At 40.6% G+C, this 19,912-nt stretch overlaps 1 protein-coding gene across 2 annotated transcripts in view; it reads left to right on the forward strand.

Moving 5' to 3' along the window:
• Window positions 1-15,653, forward strand: part of Cd28 (Cd28 molecule) — a 28,877-nt gene extending 13,224 nt beyond the window's left edge. Inside the window, exons 2-4 of one of the 2 annotated variants that reach the window (NM_013121.2) lie at window positions 4,752-5,108; window positions 7,086-7,201; window positions 11,516-12,240. In NM_013121.2, the coding sequence (NP_037253.2) occupies window positions 4,752-5,108; window positions 7,086-7,201; window positions 11,516-11,644 (602 nt within the window). In that variant the 3' untranslated portion in view covers window positions 11,645-12,240. Of the gene's footprint in view, window positions 1-4,751; window positions 5,109-7,085; window positions 7,202-11,515 lie in introns of both variants that reach the window. The other variant, XM_008767078.4, reaches the window with a different exon arrangement.
• Window positions 15,654-19,912: the final 4,259 nt, after the last annotated feature.

Raw genomic sequence — 19,912 nt, forward strand, 5'->3', positions numbered from 1 at the left:
AGAAGCCAGTTCTGCCCCAAGTTTCACAGACTATGGGTGGGAAATCCGGCTCTCACAGCCCTGGTATGGACTGCAGATAAGTGCCTTCTCACCTCTGATCTTAGTCTTCACCTTGCCGGTTGTAGAGCAGACCTGTGAGGGAAAGAGTCTTGAGGTTACTGCTTCCTGTCTCCACAGCTTTGTCTTGTTTAGCTGCTAGGAAAGGCTTTGAAAAGCAAAGCACAAATTCATCACCAAAACAACCTGCCGGTCAGTAGACGCATGCCAGCCAAGGCAGGCTCTCACTGCTGAGTGCGTGCATGTGGGAGAGTGACTGTTTCTTGTGGGTGTAACCTAGGGAAACCACTCACAAGAAGGAAAATAGAATCAAATATTTGCAGAGGGAAAGAAAAGTCATTCCTTGCATGATTTAGAAAACAACATATCTTCAAACAGACACCTGCATAGGAAAGCTAAATGTATCTCTAATTCCTTCCAAGCCAGTGGTTCTCAACCTTGCTAATGTTGTGACCCTTTCATATAGTTCCTCACGTTGTGCTGATCCCCAACTATCAAATTATTTTGTTGCTACTTCGTAACTGTAATTTTCCTAGTTATGAATTGTAACATAAGTATCTGAGATGCAGGATATGTTATAGTTGACCCTCAAGGTGGTCATAACTCACAGGCTGAGAACCACTGTTCTAAGTCCAGGTATCTTCTTAAATTTTATAGTATTTGCTTTAATTATTTGAAATGACACAGATTCCCAGAAACTAAAAAAACAAAAACAAAAACAAAACAAAAACAAAAAAAAACCAAAAAACAGAAAACAAATGAACAAACAAACAAAAAACTAAAATACACAGCCAAGCTGACCATTGTCATGGGCTTTGGTTCAGCTGTATCTTCTTGCTGTAGTGCGGTAGGGTGGAAGTGTGTCTCCTCACACATGCTCCAGTTTTTAAGGGAAATTAAAAGGAGCTGACGTATCCTCTGTACTAGAAACCACAGTGAACACAAATGGTCAATATCAGTTAGGATAACTGTAATCTTTCTTTCATAGCACAAATAAACCTATTTTACTTAGTGTGTCTGCAGAGGAGCTGTAGATTCCGAGGTCTTGTCAGATACCTTCTCACATGCAATAAATAGGTGGGACCGAAATCTAGAAAATGTATTAACATTTAAAAAGAGGTTTTATCTACTTGAATCCTAAGCTAGAAAGCTGTTAGCCACATTTGAGCACAAATAAGAAATTACTTCAACCTCAGTATCTCTCTTTAGGCATTAGCTAATCTAAGATTTATCCGTTGACTCAGAAGAGAGAAATGTGAACATCAACAGATAAATTGCCCATCTCTTTATCAGAGTGTTCAAACTCTTCCCAAAAAAAATTTGGCACAGTCACAAAATGAAGTATTTCCCCTTTCCTTGCTCTGAGTATCTAGCACAATGACAGCTAACAGAGCCTTGACACAGGGGCTGTGGAGTTCTCTTGAGAACATGCCCGGTTTGTAATGCTGAGGTCAGATGGGCTCAGGAGAAATCAGACAACCTCAACCCTGCTGAGGCTTGAACTCAGAGGCCCCTTGATGGGAAGAAGAAAAGCTACCTTTGAGTTATTCTATTTCTCCTTGTGAAGAAAAAAACCGTTTCAGAGAATGACTGCAGCCTCTTCCTCTGAAAGTTTCCATCCTGTGTCATGACCCCTGATGCTGAAAACATGTCTTTTTTATACCCAGATGTCCAAACTTGACTTAGGTTTTGGATCTGTTTATTCTGGTAGTGAAGTAGAAATGAGTAAAAAGAAAAATAGCTACTTGTTTCTTACTCTGTTGGCTGAGGAAGTCATTCTAAACGCTTCCTTTTCTCTTTAACCACACCTCAATCTCTGTCAAGTGGGAAAGCATTAGCCCATAAACACTTCTCACCTCATCCACTCCTTGTAAACTAGTTTAGTCTCTCTTACCTCTGACCCAGAAGAATGCATCTTGCCTACTGTCCATGCCTTCATTCTTGTATCTCCAAAGTACTGCTTCCACTTTGGTTAGAGTGATCTGCATAAATGAAAAGTTGTGTACATCTGCTTTTTGGCTTAAAAGCCTTCACTAGGTTTGTATCACTGGCAGGAGATCTTGGTAAGCAGCTGTCAATCAACGTAGGCATCATCCTGTATTTTCACAGTCTTCATGTCTAGGAAATCAACTGGTCCCAGAACCTGCAGACTGTTGTGTACTGGATCAAAACTAGCTATTTATATATTTTTCTCCCTTATTAGCTGTGAACTGCCCAAGGAATTCATGTCTAGGGAATCAGTCTTATCTCTCATGTGTGAGTGTTGGGAAGATGTCATCTGCTGAATCAGACAAGGATGACTAAATGAACATTGGAGTTTGGATGCCGGAGCTTGTCCTTTCCCCTCTAGCTCCTCCCTCTCTACCCGGATGCTCACAGTAATGTTGCTCAGAACAGGCAAACGATATTGAGTGTAGAAACAAAATGCGCTGTAGCTACACCATAAATAGTCATAAACTAACGTTCTCATACTTTATCGGAACACAGATGAAACTCGAAAGTTGCCAGATACAAATGGCATACATGCTGCGACTCCAAGGGTGTGAAATGTCCTGAGTGGGCAAATAGAGACAAGAAGTAGAGAAGTGGTTGCCAGGGGCTGGAGGGAGAGAATGATGGGAAATGATGGCTAATGAGCATGAAGTTTCCTTCTCGTGTAACAAAAATATTTTACAAACAGATGGCTGTGGTCCATTTGCAACTCCCATTGTATTAAAAAGTCCCTTAATCATATTTTTAAAAGAATAATTCTATGGTATGTGAATTACATTTCAGTAAAGTTAGTTCAACCCAAATATCAACATTAACCACATCTTAACTTATACCAGATATATCAGAATTTCTAGGAGGAAGAGGCTGTGGATATGTGTTTTCTTTTTAGGTTCTACATGTATAGAAATAAATATAGATGACAAAAGCTATTAGAGATTCAATTTTGTGTACTTACCTTCAACACAAAGCCAACAAATAAACAAAGAAACAAACAAAAAACAAAAGAAGAAAAAAAAAACATCGAACAGACACAAACACAAAGCAAAAACCAAAACAAAACACCTGTGTACTTGGATTCAATCCCAGGTTAAATGATAAATTTCATTTTTAACAACTTCTGAGTCTGACTGGCTCCTGGGTGTGGGTACAAATAACCCTTTAAAAATTAGAAATAGTGGATGAAAGTGATTGCTCCACAGTTAAAGGATAACCTCACAACAACAACAAAAACTATAAATAGATAGTTATTAGCATGTTGCCCCAGCAAAATTGATTTTACTATTTTAAAATTTCTTCATAGACAGCAATTTATTTACTTCTGAAAACTTAAGGTCATGTCTCAGAAAGGGGATTCCTACATCCTACATGTCTTTGAACTCTGAAGTTGACTCTCCATGCCTAAGCGGTCAGCTACTTAGGTGGTGTGGCCTTCGGTTTCAGTTCTGATTTTGTTCATCATTTGCTCAATGACTGTAGATGAACTATTCATGTTTCTAGACCTCGTTCAGTCTTTCTCTTTAAGCAAATATGTAGGAATGGTGTCCCACACGTTTAATCCCAGCACTCAGGAGGCAAAGGCAGGTAAATTAGTGAGTTTTAGGCCAGCCTGGTCTGTGTAGTGAGTTCGAAGATAGCCAGGGCTGTAGAGTGAATCCCTGTTTTTGTTCATTTTGTTTTGTTCGTTTAGAAAAAATATACAGCCAAAGACATGGTAGGCACCTGTTGCCAAGCCTGATCTATGTATGGGTGGAGGGAGAGAACCAACTCCTGCAACTTGACCTCTGACCTCCACTTGCACACGCGCGCACGCGCGCGCGCGCACACACGCACACACACACACACACACACACACACACACACAGAGAGACACAGACACAGACACTTAAAATGTGATACTTTCTTTTTAAAAAGGAATACATTTCTATGTTCTGGAAAGGGTGGGGGAGCAGTATTAGCCTGGTCTCCCCTCCCTCAATGGAAGTGAGAGAATGATTTCATTTTTTTTGCCTTTAAAGTGAGGAAGTGAATTAGATGGTACCCAGAGCCTTGATCGTTTGTTGCATAAAGATACAACTCTGTGTGATCTGAGAGAATAAGCATGCAAGCTTCTTGGGATACTCTTATCTGGATTTGCTGTGGAAGAGGAATTTAAGCCAGCACTTGGAGCTTGGAGCTACCAATGTTGTTTCCTCTTTCCTTACCCCTTTATCCCGCTCTTGGTTTTGGTCAATAAGCAAAGCCAGAAAGTTTTGAAACTTCAAAAATACTTTTACAAAAAATCTGTTGCAGAGTTGAAAAATATCATTTGGACATCTGTGTCAGGCTTTCAAGCTGCCTCCAAGCTGATTCAGGAAGTCAATCCAAGGCCTGATTAACATCATAGGAATCTCAACTTGATTGAAAAAGTTCCTAGCGCCTAGCTGTTGTACTCAACGCTCACGGAAGGTCACAGTTTGCCTTCCAGGTGGAAGCAGGCCACCATCTTCCCATTCAGAAAAGGATGCCAATATTATTGAAATATAGGCTTGAAAACTTTCGACGTAGATGCAGTCATCATTCCAAGAAGAACTATTAATCTATCTTTATCTGCCAAGGGACTAACTTTGTTGGAGATCTGTTCAGTTGGCTAATTAATTCACTTTGATTTCAGGGCAATGGAATTATTATTCTTATGTTCCTAACTAAGTGTTTTTCCCCCTCAGAAAACAAGATTTTGGTGAAGCAGTCCCCGCTGCTTGTGGTAGATAACAATGAGGTCAGCCTCAGCTGCAGGTATTCCTACAACCTTCTTGCAAAGGAGTTCCGGGCATCCCTTTACAAGGGCGTGAACAGTGACGTGGAAGTCTGTGTCGGGAATGGGAATTTTACCTATCAGCCCCAGTTCCGCCCAAACGTGGGGTTCAACTGTGATGGGAATTTCGACAATGAAACAGTGACGTTCCGTCTCTGGAATCTGCATGTTAATCACACAGATATTTACTTCTGCAAAATCGAGGTCATGTATCCTCCGCCATACCTGGACAACGAGAAGAGCAACGGAACTATTATTCACATAAAAGGTAACGCGCCACTGCACTCCTGTAACCTGAAGGACGGCTGTGCAATGACGAAAGCAAGGTTGGGACAAGTGAAGCCGGGGCACTCACACGTGATCCGAGACTCTCGTAACCCTGAGATCTCGTGATCCTTTGACTCCAGCAACGATTCCAGCTTATTAGGAATGCCTTTACCTTTCCTCGCTGACATGCTATGGAAGGATGAGGGAAGAGTCTATGGGAATAGAACCTATGAGATTATTCTGGATCCAAGTACTTCATGCCCAGAATAAGTGTGCCACTAAAATTTGACCTAGTTTTTGGACCCTTCGGTTAAGATCAAGCATAAAATTGTGCATAGAGTGTTCTACAGTGAAACATAGTCTGACAGATCAGGATTCAGGAAGAATGGGTTGGATACCAAATTAGCTCTCTCTCTCTCTCTCTCTCTCTCTCTCTCTCTCTCTCTCTCTCTCTTTCTTTTTTTATTTTTGTGATCCGTGTTCTTCCACTACTAAGTTTCTTTCCATTTTCCAAAACATAAAAAGAATGCTGAACTAGAAATTTAGGGGGTGTGCAATCTGTGATCCCCAGTAAGTTATCCAACTTTTTAATAGCTCCAAACTCAATTTAATTAAGCAGTACTCATGAATCAGCAGCAGTCAGTACGTTATGTTTACGCTCTGTGTAACATTGGGAAGGAAAATAATAGGATTCTCAACTCAAATATAGCTATTGGCATTAACATAAATACTGAGGGAAGTCGAATAGATTTTTGTGTATGTGAAAAGGGTAGATAAGAAAATATATGCTCCATTTTATATTCAATTTTAGCACAATTACAATAAATGCATTTTCTCTAATGCCATAACAAAGGTATACTTGAGAAAACTCAAACACCAAACAAGAGAAGAATTATTATATTAACATGGCAGAGTCGCTTTTATGTTCCAGCAAGAAAAACAGAGGAAATTAATACACAAATTAAGATTTCTAATATCAGGCAAAATATTTTGATTGGAGTAAGTCAAAGGATAAAAAGAGGTAGACTATTTTGGAAGCCCAGAGTAAAACATTTCTTCACATAAATGATACATTACTTTAGTTAGTACTTTGTGTGTGTGCATACAACATGCATATAAATACAGTTAGGAGAAAAAGGTGTCATGGACTCTGTCCTTGGCAGCTTTCAACCCTGTTTGAAATTGTATCATAAACCTAAGTAGGTAAATTGGAAACTGCCTGTGCTCAACTTTGAGCTTCTGACTTAAAGATATGACTTGAGGAAGAAGAGCTGGATAATGTTTTCACACTTTGTCAGATAGCTCTAATGTGTAGCCAGGATTAAAATTTCACGGACTAGAGAGCTGTTGATATTCTTTTTATTTAGGTATCTTATTACAACTTTATTATAAGGACCCTGGAAATAAAAAATTCATGTATCCAAACTAATCAGACCCAAAGTCTGTCATCTCAACGAATTATGAAGTATTCTTCCTAGTTATAATTTTCCACGCGTTTCAGTAGAACTGCACGGGATAATCTGTTAGAGCTGGAGTCAGATATTTATATTTTATTTTTTTCCGGGCTAGTTTTCTGACTGGCAGATTAAGCTGATGGTGATTCTCCACTTGTATCATTTTACTTATTTCCAAGATAGAGTTTGGGGTATAAACTAGCTTCTGATGGGGGTAAGGGGCAAGGCGTCAGGTTAAAGTCACTGACCATTAAAGTGGCCATTAGCATCATGAGATGCTACAAGGTCCAGTGATGGCCACCAGTGCAGCACTGTAAAGCAGTGTTTTTTGACCTTCGACTCGTATAATGACAAAGTATGACCAGTGGTGGGGTTGAATAAGTCCCAAAGAGCAAGACTCGCTCACCTAAGCTGGTAGCATTTTGCATGTTTTAGTACTTTCAAATTCTTCTCTGATGTTCAGGGCAGAAATGTACTCAAATGCTGTTTCTGTGTCCTTTAACCCACTCTGTTGTGTTTTTCAGAGAAACATCTTTGTCATGCTCAGACGTCTCCTAAGCTGTTTTGGGCACTGGTCGTGGTTGCTGGAGTCCTGCTGTGTTATGGCTTGCTAGTGACAGTGACTCTTTGTATTATCTGGGTAAGAGGAACAACATTGCTTTCACATGACTTCTCTGCCCCTGCCCTCTTGACTATGTTGAGAGTCTGGCCTGTGTCTTTTCTACTGCAATGAAAGCTGGTGAAGTTTTTCAGTCTGTGCAACTTGTATGTAGTAGTGACCTGATGTGAGCTCTGTTTTCCACCCAGTGGCCAATCAGAATTAGGACTAAATGGGAAGATTAAGGTGGGCAATTATACAGAACTACCTTTCTTATTCTTAATTTTGCAACGTAACAATTGCATGTAAAGCAGCTTAGTGCATACATAGAGTATAAAGTCTAAGCCTCGTCAGGACTAGGCAACGGAAGCCAATGCTTTGTCTCAGGGTCAAAAACCAGGAGAGAGTAGCCTGCAGGAATTGTGCATTCAGACCAGAAGAAAGCAGGTCTGTTTGTGTCAGTCCTATTTCCTGTCTCTTCCGAAGCAGTTGCATTGTGTGAGGCCAGCTTGGATGCTGTCATTATGAAAGCGTTAGGGGAGAGAGACTGTTCAGAGCTTACTAGTCTCTGCAGATGTCTCAGCAAAAAGTTTATTTTTTTCTTCACATTTCTCAATGTTGAAGTTTTGATTCAAGCTTGAACACTTTTTGTTTGATTTTTCTGAGACAATGTCTTACCATGTGGACCAGATTGGCCTGGAACCTATTATGCAATCCAAACTAACCTCGACTCACAGAGAGCCTCCCGCTTCAGCCTCTTGAGGGCTGAAATTATAGGTGTGTACCACCATGTCTGGCTTTTGAACCTATTTAAAAAAGTTTTAATTGTATTTTATTCAGGTAAGTGTTTTGCCTGCATGGATGTCTGCACCATTTGTGTGTCTGGTACCCATTTGAAGCCAGAAGAGGGCATCGGATTTCCTGAAATTGGAGTTACAGATACTTGTAAGCCACCTTGTGGATGCTGGGAATTGAACCAGGCTCCCTGGAAGACAGCAGTGCTGTTGACCACTGAGCTATCTTTCCTATGCGCTCTTGAACACATTTTGATGAACATATTCACTGTTAAGATGGTACCACCATAGCAAGGATCCTTTTCTTAGAAACCAACTTGCGTATGAGGAGCAGAATGCCCTATGCATTGATTCTTCATACCTCTGATTGTTCACCAGAAGCTGGGTGAATATACAAGTAATTTTTTCAATGAGAAATGTATGCTGCACAAGAAGAAAAGACCCCTTTTCTTGCTATTCTCCTCTCATCTACTACTAAGGACACTTAGGATTTAGTGCTTATTGTGTTGCTAAACCGGTAACCACCATACAAACCAAATAAGGACCTAACTAAACCTGTTTGAAATATGATACCCATTTGAAGGCATATATTTAAAGGAACAACATATAGTCAGGGATTTCTGAAAGCCATGCCATGTGACGCCAACTTATTTACCATAGCGTTGGTGAGGGGACCGGACAGCTCTAGCTCTAAGTCATGAGTTGTATCATCTAGCTGTAGATTTAAATTGTTTATTTTCTTATGCAAATTTCCTCTATTATTCCTCACACATTCTTGTAGTTCACAGGCCTTGGGGGCAGGTGGACATTGGTCAGGCTACCTATTGAATAATCTATGACCTTTACACAGTGGGGAACACGGTGGTAGCTTGTTCACGGGAATTCTTTGTTTCATCTTGGGAATTCTGAAAGTTGTCCATTCAGGGCATGGTGACAGGGGTATGGGTACAGAAACTATTGCCCGAGGCCTAGCTCTGGTATTAGTTGAGAACTTTCATCCTTCTGGATTTTGGAGTCAGCATTCTTGCTATCCTCTGGCTATGCGGGGGTTGCCAATGATTTTAGAATCCTCAGGTTTGGCTTGGTTTTTCGAATCCTCAACCACTGACTTTCTTGCTTTCCAGATCTCTGAGAGAGAATGTGGGTTTTCTAATCTACAGACCAGGTGCAATAGCCCTCTAGGTACCCTTCCAGGAAGGGGCTCCCTTGTCATATATTGACCCGGGTCAAAGGAATTTACTAGCTTCATGGGAAGTACTCTTGGAAACTGCCTTGGCTTTCAGTGGTCCCACAGGTACCACTTTAAAACGTATGGTAAATATATATCTAGGAAGCCACCACTTTAAAACTTATGGTAAATTTATATCAAGGAAGACAGCTTCCAAAATGAGGCCCCAATGGGCTGAGTGACTGAAATCATCCCAAAAGCAGCTTCTCACTTTCAGTGAGTTAAAACAATTCACCTTTTAAATCATGCACCAGAGATGTTTTGTGCTTTTCTTTGGCAGCCCCACAATTTCTGGTAAGATTTGTATTCTGTGCCTTGGGAAAACTGTCTTTGACTTATCTCACATGCTCACTGTGACTATAGACCTTAGTGCTGTACATCTGTGGCTTGGGGAGTCAAACCAGGTTATCTAACAAGAATGTCAGTTATTTGGACCTCCAATCCAGATCTTTGTACTCTCTGACCGAACAGGGGTATTAAAATAATTTATACCTCACAGAACAATGTAGCACCTTTACCGTGGGCTCATTTTTTCCTTTCTGCTATTTGGTCAAGAAGCATCTTGGTGAGCTAGGCATTTAGGGATCCCTAGGGCTTAACCACTTTCTGGGATCCTATTTTTGGCTGGTTAGCAGTGTGCCCTTGGTGAAAGTTAACTAGTTTCCAGAGCCTCCTGAGAATCCATGTGTGCTACTGTAGGTAGTTCCAGGCTGTGTGGGTTTCTGTCTCTGGGCTTGGCCTGATGTTGGCATTTGAGTAAAGATAAGCTTCTTTTGGTCAGGTTGCTGTCATTCTCCAGTCTCTGTTCACTCAGCTGAGCTGTGACACTGGCTTCCTTTTCTAGCTCACAGGAGGGTTGTTTTGTTTTGTTTTGTTCTTGATGTGCTCTTTGCCAGTGTGTACCACAATGCATAGATAATGTATATTTAGGTAGCATCTGCCTTTAAATCTACATTCTTGACCATTTTAGTACATTGCTTATGTGTGTCCTGTGTGTTGCTGTTTTGTCTAAGAAACAAGGCAGAGGTAGAAGGAAGGGCAAAGGGTAGAGTGGCCTTGAAGTCACTCATCTTTAACAGGCATTGGCTGGCAAGAGTCACAGAGGCACAGACTCAGGAGGTGGGTGCTCTATACATACACATTGTGAGTGCACATGAGCACTGTGGGTTCTGGGCTGGACCCCCAGCTATTTCCATCCCATGGGTTAAGAGTCAGGGTGATGCTAGTTAAATCCACTGTCTGATAACAGTGTTGGGGTAAGCACAGGAGCTGATTGTAACAGACTTTCTTTATTATCTTTGCCTGTAACCTGGAGAACCCCGGAGTCACAACACCCTTCTTATTGAGGCTTTTCTTTAAGCCATTGGAGTATCCCCAGGCAAGGTTAGCATTTGGGGGTTGGCAAAGGAGACCCTAAAGGTTAGCACCAGTACTGACAATGCTTGCCTGGGTAGCATCTCCAGCCATCTTTGCTTACTTCGAGGCCTCGGGCGTGTGGGTGTCGAAAGGAGACCAAACCTGTCATCATCCACTCATTATGTATTCAGGATCCCCTGTCACTCACACCTATTATACATACTTAGCACATCAGGCTTTTCTGCATACAAGTAGATGTTGGTTTTCATAACAGAGAATCCTGAGTCTACAATCCACATGACTGTCTGCTTTTGACAATTATGCAAACTTTACCATCACACTGATCTGGCAATGATGCCCCTAAACCACAGTCAAAATGTGGTCAAGATGCAAAGTGAGTTTTACTCTAGTTCCAGGATTAGTGTCACTCCTTTTTCTCTGCTCCTGGTAGGGTTTCTTCCAGAGGTTGCTCAGTCTTGGAAAACAGTGGTGGGTGATGCTATTGTTTTCGCAGAAATATATGCATATAGAAAATAGGAATACAGGTGTGCAGAACTATAAATACTGTCATTCATTTGGATTCTGATTACCAAAACTTATACTTGATCTTAGCCAAAAGGCTGAGAAATGATTGCTAACCTAAATTTATAATTACTTTTTTTTCAGATCCTGAAGGATCTGAAAGGGTTTTTGTTGTTGTTGTAGTTGGTTTGGTTTTTGTTGTTTAATTACAGAAAAACAGCTTTACTTAATGAATGATTTAAGTGGGAATGTTTAACCTACCCAAAGATGAAGGGCTTTCCGTTGTGTTTAGATATCAATGTGATCTAAAATATTCTCTTGGGCTTTGGATTAGATGACATGTTTGAGAGCTGGTGATCTGAAAAAGTACTCGCAAAGTCTTAGAAGCTCTCCTGTAACATCTCCTCTAAGTCCTTCCATATTGACCTTTTTCTCTTTTCTCTTTTTCCCCCGCAGACAAATAGCAGAAGGAACAGGCTCCTTCAAAGTGACTACATGAACATGACACCGCGGAGACTCGGGCCCACGCGCAAGCATTACCAACCCTATGCCCCAGCGAGAGACTTTGCAGCGTACCGCCCCTGACAGGGACCTCTATCCAGAAGCCCGCCGGCTGGTACCCGTCTACCTGCTCACCATCACTGCTCTGGATAGGAAAGGACAGCCTCATCTTCAGCCGGCCACCTTGGACCTCTACTGGGCCACCAATGCCCACTATTTTAAGAGTGTCTAGATCTAACATCACGATCATCTCGAGACTCTGCAATGAATGAAAGAAGCTTCTATGGCAGGATAAATTCTGTGTGGCTTGACCCGGACGCAAGCTTAATATATTTATTGACTTGACTGGGGAAGTTAGAGTAGAGAAATCAAAAAGTGAAAGAATTCATTCAGCCTTGGAAAGTCAATTTGCAGGCTCCTAGATGAGCCCCGCCCCTTTCTTATTTACCGGCATATTTCAGTCATGTGACCTGTGATAGCCAAAGACGTTTTGGGTGGAGAAGAAAGGATAGAAAAACCTTCTCTTTGGCTAAGTTGGTGTTTGGGGTGGAGGTAGGTTGGAGTATAGTACTTAACTATTTGAAAAATAATTAAAACACTTTTTTTTTACTCATGAAATGAGCCATTTAGCTCCTAAACAGTGTTTTTTAGTTTAGAAGGATGTGGCCATATTTTTAATGAATTCTGACCATTTTAATCACATTGACCCATGGAATGGCCCCAAAGTACCCTCCAGGGCTTGTTTCCTCACTTCCTGTCATGGGAATTCAGTATTATTAATAGTCACAACATAATTTCAGAACTAAATAGCCCTCTCACACCAAGAAAAACGTGAGAGCAAGTAAGGTCACTTTAGGTAAAACACTCACACACACATATGTATGTATACATATATATACACACATATATACATACATTCATATCTACATATATGAATGCTATGAAGAATTATCTGTTTAGTAGCCTGTTATAGTCAAACCATTTAAGTTTCAACTTTCCACAGTTGGGCCACTTGTTGTTTTTGTGGATATCTGAAATTGTGTCTATATAGCTGTAGTCATGATACTGTGAACACAAAGGCTAGTGTTAGTATTTGTTAGGTGGCAGCTTCCTCTGAGGAAGGGAACGAGGTTGTTCTTGCCATGTATGAAAGAGGTAGATATTTTCCAGAAGGCACCATAGAGAGCCTCAGTACAAGTTCCTTTAGACTCTAAAGTTTAGAGGGATTTTGGATGTTCTAGGGCTCAGGACTCCAGAACTTTGTGGGCTCAGCTGCTTCATGGGGATTCATTGACATGAACAACTATTTTGGAGTGTGTCTTTAGGGACAACATCAAAGTTCTCAAGATCCTGCCTGACCTGATACTTTGTTTTCCTTCCAGTTTGGGTCAACTGGAATGTATATGGGGACCTTGAAGAATGACTGTACAGCTGTCTCCATCATTTGTATAGTGCTTTGAATTATTCTGAGATTTTAAAGGCAGAAAAACCTGGTTAAAAAATTCTCATTACTAGTTAAATGGCCTTGGGCAAGTCACTGTTCATCCAAGACTATGACTGTAAAATGGACATAATGAAACTTGCTGTGTTTCCTCCAGCCTCTGTCTCCTAAGGGTGGGGATTATAGGACTGCACAATCATGACCAGCGTGTAACATAAATCTAAACCAAGCTCACGAGAATCTCTCAGCTTCAATAATTTTCCAGCTCATTGGAATAGTTTATCTTGTAATCAAACACGAGGCATTTCCACTCCCCTCACTGTTTTGCGTATAAAGAGGTCTTTAAACTATTTTTTTTAATATGAGGGGTAGGAAGAGATAGGAATCTTTTAATTCTAGACAGAAGATATTGTGCTCTGGTAGATTAAAAAAAAACCAAAACATTGGCTTCTATTCTGTGCCTTTAATTAAACCAGATAAGGCCAAGATCAGCCCTACTGGTGTGATAAAATACTGGCACTTGTGATTGCAGTCAGCCTCTTGACATGTAGAGTTCTTGAATCTAAGTTATAAAATTATATTTGAAAATGACAAAGCTGGAGAATTTATAGAAAGGGCAATAGCAGATAGCAAACCCTTTTTCAAATGGAAAGATTTGATCTTTGGCAATCGATAACTTTGTTTTCTAACTGGAAAAGGAGGTTTACTGGCGATGACTCATACCTGAGTTTTTTCTTGCCTCCTCTGAACAGAACCAAGGCATAGGTGTCAGAAGCCTTTCACTATTGGTATGAACCAACAGATAGTTTAAGAACACTGGTTTGGAGTAGAGCATTTGCAGTTTCAGATGTAGTGTGTATGAAGAAAACTATGTCATTTGCTGCTATTATTCTAAGAGCCTTAGAATTTAAGGTGTACCTGTAATTTTTAATTGTGAGCTCACCTATTTGGGACTGAGCATGCCAATTTTGAAGAGAGCTGGTGTGCCTTATAGCTACATCCAATGATAAAATTACCACACTAGCATGTGCCTGTTTTTAAACTCATGCTTTAATGTTTTCCTTAGGACAGGTGTGCACCCCCTTTGCAGTGAATCAGGAGAGATTTTGCTATTTGAAAGAGTGTATGACAAACATTTATACACCTTTGGGTTCCTCTCTCTCTCTCTCTCTCTCTCTCTCTCTCTCTCTCTCGTCTCAAGTGTGTGTGTGTCTCCTCCTCCCCCAACTCTCTGTCTCTGTCTCTTCCTCTCTCCCTCTCTGTGTCTCTGTGTCTCTGTCTCTCTTTCTGCAGATTTTCAAACATTGTTATTCCTTGGAAGAAATACGAGCTGTGATTGGTTTGCTAGGCTTCAGTAGCAATGTTTTATTTCTTGGAGATTTCAGTCTGGGTTTATCCAATGTGTTCTCTGTGATATGACTTCGGGGAACAAATATAACTTGATTGAGCCTTCAATCATGTAGGTCTTCAATCATTTAGTCAACTAAGTGAGCCACTATTCTGCATGGATATTTTAATAGTCACGCTGATGGTCAAATGGATGTCTGTCTGGTGTCTCACCCTAGTTTTCTGTACTGCCATATGGGAACTATATGTGACTTGTATACTCATCTGAGTATGTTAAATTCAACTACACGAGATGGACCAGAGACCACCACGTTCATGTCCATATAGCCACCATTAACCCAAGTAAAACACAGTGGTATGGGTTCTTTCAGGACTTGTCAGTGAGTTTATGAAGCTTAAATCTCTCTTGCACTGTTATGTTTATGCAAATATCAAAAGCTTGTTTCTGTATCTGGGACTTAACATATACCATTTTCTCTGTCTATGATGTTATTCCCTATATATCTACTTGGTTTATTCTTACTTCCTTGACATATTTGTCCAAATGTCACCTTCAACTGTAGTTAATTACCTCTACAACCTGTCTCTATTAATTGTTTTATTTTCTATATCATTCTATAACTAGATGTTTTTCTTATTTATCGGTTTATTGTCTTTTTTTTTTCCTAATCTACACTGGATCTCCACAGGGATAGAACTCGATTTGCTTTGATTTTATTGCTGTCTCCCCAGTGCCTGGAATAATGCTTAGCATGCAATAAATATTTATTCACTGAATAGATGGATTTCACATGTGTTTATGAGTTAATCACAAATCTAAATGATCACACTCTGAGAAGAAAAGAATCATTTCTATTTTCCACTTCGTAGAGACAAAGGAGGTAAAGCAGTCACAGAGAAATTTGGTGGCGAGACATCTAATTTATACAAGTTCATTTACCGTTTAGAAATTTTTGTGCATCCTGAAAGGTAAATATAGTTAGAATCATCCTAAAATGTTATTCTAAAAACAATCAATTAGGAATAAGTTGATTTTCCATTTAAAGTTTTCAAATTCTCTCTTAATAGATTGGTGACACCCTTATTGTTTTTATTTTTGGATACTTTTTAAAAAAATTGTTATTGGGGATGGAGAGATGACTCAGTGGTTAAGAGCATGACACAGGTTATTCTTTTAGAGGTCCCAGGTTTGTTTCCCAGCACCCACATTCGATGCTCATGAAACTCATGTGGTTCAACAGACATATATTTAGGTAAAGCATATACACATAAATAAATAAATAAAAACAATGTATTTGTTGACAATTTCATGTATATGTTCAATGTATCTTGATAATACCAATACCCAGCTCCTGGTCACCAGGTCCCCTGGATAGTCCCCAACATCCCTCTTTCATTTTCATGCCCTCCCCCTTTTCTTTTCTTTTCTTTTCTTTTCTTTTCTTCTTTTCTTTTCAGTAATCTGAGGAATCCAGTTAGTGCCACTTGCTGGAATGTGCAAGTCTTGGTGACTTGACCTTGTACAGGTCTTGTACAGGTATCCACGGCTCCTGTAGTACAATGGCTGTGCAGTGGCTGTGTCATGTCTAGAAGACAGCACTTCACAGTGTGCCACACTCTCTGGCTCTTATATTCTTTCAGTCCCCTCTTCCATGATGTCTCCTGAACTTTGTGGGAAGGTGGCTTGCTATAGACCGCCCCTATTTGGGGTCGAACATACAGAAGTCATTCTCACCAATTTGAACAGTTTCTGCCCAGTGCAGAAAAGAGGCTTATTTAACCAAAGTTGAGAACAGCACTTACCTATGGATATTAATAGAAATATTTAGAAGGAAGTCTTACCTGTCCATTCAGTAAAAAATAGTAGTGGGTTCCCCACTATGACCTATGAGCCACAGACTTTTGACCAGGTTCACAGCATCAGGCATCAACTCCCTCCTATGGAGTATGGGTCAAATCTAATCAGAAAGTGGCTGGTTACCCCTGGTTACTTCCTGTCACTATTGCATCTCTGGATGTATCTTCTCTGTCAGGTTGATATTATAGCCTTCAGCGTCCAGTTCTACGTGAGACTTTATATCCCCAGCCCACCCCTCAGTGGTCCAAAAAGCACCTCTCAGCACTCTGAAAGTTAACCAGCCAGAGACAAATCCTCAGGTCAGTTCTACCTTGACTTCTCTGCTCCTTAATCAAAGTCTGTTGTATCTTCAGCTGTAGGGCTTTAGCATGTAGTTGAGGTGGGTAACCAGGAACAACAACAACGTAGTTGCTGTGTGGCCCTCAGCAGTCTCCCTGCCTAATAACTTGTAGGGTCATATTCCATGCTCGGCACTGAGATTTTTTGTTTAGAACCCATGTTTTCTGAGAGAAGTATTTTGTCAATGCTTTAAATCTATCTTTAGCTTCTGGTTTCTGAAAATATGGCTTTTGTAGTTAGAACCTACAGCTGAATTGCTGCTCTTTTCTATGGAGTGCCTTTTGTCTCAATGAAGTCTAGAAGTACCTTATTGGCTGTGATCTGAAAAGATCTCAAACGATGGTTGGGATAGAAAATGTCAGTATCTTTACCTGTCTTGCTTGTGGCCTAAGTGGGTGCTTGAAAAGCTTGCAGCAACTTCAGAATAAGAGAAGAACAAACACATCAGCAGAGAGAGGGGGATGGGAGAGCAAGAGAATCCTGTATGTGGTGTAGGCCCTTGAACCACTGATACGAGAGCTTGTCTGATACTTGATAATCCAGTAGCTGTTTCTATTTGACCTCAACTTTTCCTTTGAAGATGACCTGGGATATAAAAGGTGCACAGTGAATTCATTTCTTTCTTTTTTTTTTTATTAACTTGAGTATTTCTTACATACATTTCAAGTGTTATTCCCTTTCCCGGTTTCCGGGCAAACATCCCCCTACCCCTCCCCTTCCTTATGGGTGTTCCCCTCCCAACCCTCCCCCCATTGCCGCCCTCCCCCCATAGTCTAGTTCACTGGGGGTTCAGTCTTAGCAGGACCCAGGGCTTCCCCTTCCACTGGTGCTCTTACTAGGATATTCATTGCTACCTATGAGGTCAGAGTCCAGGGTCAGTCCATGTATAGTCTTTAGGTACTGGCTTAGTCCCTGAAAGCTCTGGTTGCTTGACATTGTTGTACTTTTGGGGTCTCGAGCCCCTTCAAGCTCTTCCAGTTCTTTCTCTGATTCCTTCAACGGGGGACCTATTCTCAGTTCAGTGGTTTGCTGCTGGCATTCGCCTCTGTATTTGCTGTATTCTGGCTGTGTCTCTCAGGAGCGATCTACATCCGGCTCCTGTCGGTCTGCACTTCTTTGCTTCATCCATCTTGTCTAATTGGGTGGCTGTATATGTATGGGCCACATGTGGGGCAGGCTCTGAATGGGTGTTCCTTCAGTCTCTGTTTTAATCTTTGCCTCTCCCTTCCCTGCCAAGGGTATTCTTTTTCCTCATTTAAAGAAGGAGTGAAGCATTCACATTTTGATCATCCGTCTTGAGTTTCGTTTGTTCTAGGGATCTAGGGTAATTCAAGCATTTGGGCTAATAGCCACTTATCAATGAGTGCATACCATGTATGTCTTTCTGTGATTGGGTTAGCTCACTCAGGATGATATTTTCCAGTTCCAACCATTTGCCTACGAATTTCATAAACTCGTTGTTTTTGATAGCTGAGTAATATTCCATTGTGTAGATGTACCACATTTTCTGTATCCATTTCTCTGTTGAAGGGCATCTGGGTTCTTTCCATTTTCTGGCTATTATAAATAAGGCTGCGATGAACATAGTGGAGCACGTGTCTCTTTTATATGTTGAGGCATCTTTTGGGTATATGCCCAAGAGAGGTATAGCTGGATCCTCAGGCAGTTCAATGTCCAATTTTCTGAGGAATCTCCAGACTGATTTCCAGAATGGTTTTACCAGTCTGCAATCCCACCAACAATGGAGGAGTGTTCCTCTTTCTCCACATCCTCGCCAGCATCTGCTGTCACCTGAGTTTTTGATCTTAGTCATTCTCACTGGTGTGAGGTGAAATCTCAGGGTTGTTTTGATTTGCATTTCCCTTATGACTAAAGATGTTGAACATTTCTTTAGGTGTTTCTCAGCCATTTGGCATTCCTCAGCTGTGAATTCTTTGTTTAGCTCTGAACCCCATTTTTTAATAGGGTTATTTGTTTCCCTGCGGTCTAACTTCTTGAGTTCTTTGTATATTTTGGATATAAGGCCTCTATCTGTTGTAGGATTGGTAAAGATCTTTTCCCAATCTGTTGGTTGCCGTTTTGTCCTAACCACAGTGTCCTTTGCCTTACAGAAGCTTTGCAGTTTTATGAGATCCCATTTGTCGATTCTTGATCTTAGAGCATAAGCCATTGGTGTTTTGTTCAGGAAATTTTTTCCAGTGCCCATGTGTTCCAGATGCTTCCCTAGTTTTTCTTCTATTAGTTTGAGTGTGTCTGGTTTGATGTGGAGGTCCTTGATCCACTTGGACTTAAGCTTTGTACAGGGTGATAAGGATGGATCGATCTGCATTCTTCTACATGTTGCCCTCCAGTTGAACCAGCACCATTTGCTGAAAATGCTATCTTTTTTCCATTGGATGGTTTTGGCTCCTTTGTCAAAAATCAAGTGACCATAGGTGTGTGGGTTCATTTCTGGGTCTTCAATTCTATTCCATTGGTCTATCTGTCTGTCTCTGTACCAATACCATGCAGTTTTTATCACTATTGCTCTGTAATACTGCTTGAGTTCAGGGATAGTGATTCCCCCTGAAGTCCTTTTATTGTTGAGGATAGCTTTAGCTATCCTGGGTTTTTTGTTATTCCAGATGAATTTGCAAATTGTTCTGTCTAACTCTTTGAAGAAATGGATTGGTATTTTGATGGGGATTGCATTGAATCTGTAGATTGCTTTTGGTAAAATGGCCATTTTTACTATATTAATCCTGCCAATCCATGAGCATGGGAGATCTTTCCATCTTCTGAGGTCTTCTTCAATTTCTTTCCTCAGTGTCTTGAAGTTCTTATTGTACAGATCTTTTACTTGCTTGGTTAAAGTCACACCGAGGTACTTTATATTATTTGGGTCTATTATGAAGGGTGTCGTTTCCCTAATTTCTTTCTCGGCTTGTTTCTCTTTTGTAAAGAGGAAGGCAACTGATTTATTTGAGTTAATTTTATACCCAGCCACTTTGCTGAAGTTGTTTATCAGCTTTAGTAGTTCTCTGGTGGAACTTTTGGGATCACTTAAATATACTATCATGTCACCTGCAAATAGTGATATTTTGACCTCTTCTTTTCCGATCTGTATCCCCTTGACCTCCTTTTGTTGTCTGATTGCTCTGGCTAGAACTTCAAGAACTATATTGAATAAGTAGGGAGAGAGTGGGCAGCCTTGTCTAGTCCCGGATTTTAGTGGGATTGCTTCAAGTTTCTCTCCATTTAGTTTAATGTTAGCAACTGGTTTGCTGCATATGGCTTTTACTGTGAATTCATTTCTAAACCGACTCTTTGTTTTGTTGAAATGAGACTCATTAAGTTTAGTAGATGTAATGAAAGCTTGGAAAAGATG

The sequence above is a fragment of the Rattus norvegicus genome, chromosome 9 (genome assembly GCF_036323735.1).
Source record: "Rattus norvegicus strain BN/NHsdMcwi chromosome 9, GRCr8, whole genome shotgun sequence".
NCBI classification, from domain to species: Eukaryota; Metazoa; Chordata; class Mammalia; order Rodentia; family Muridae; genus Rattus; species Rattus norvegicus.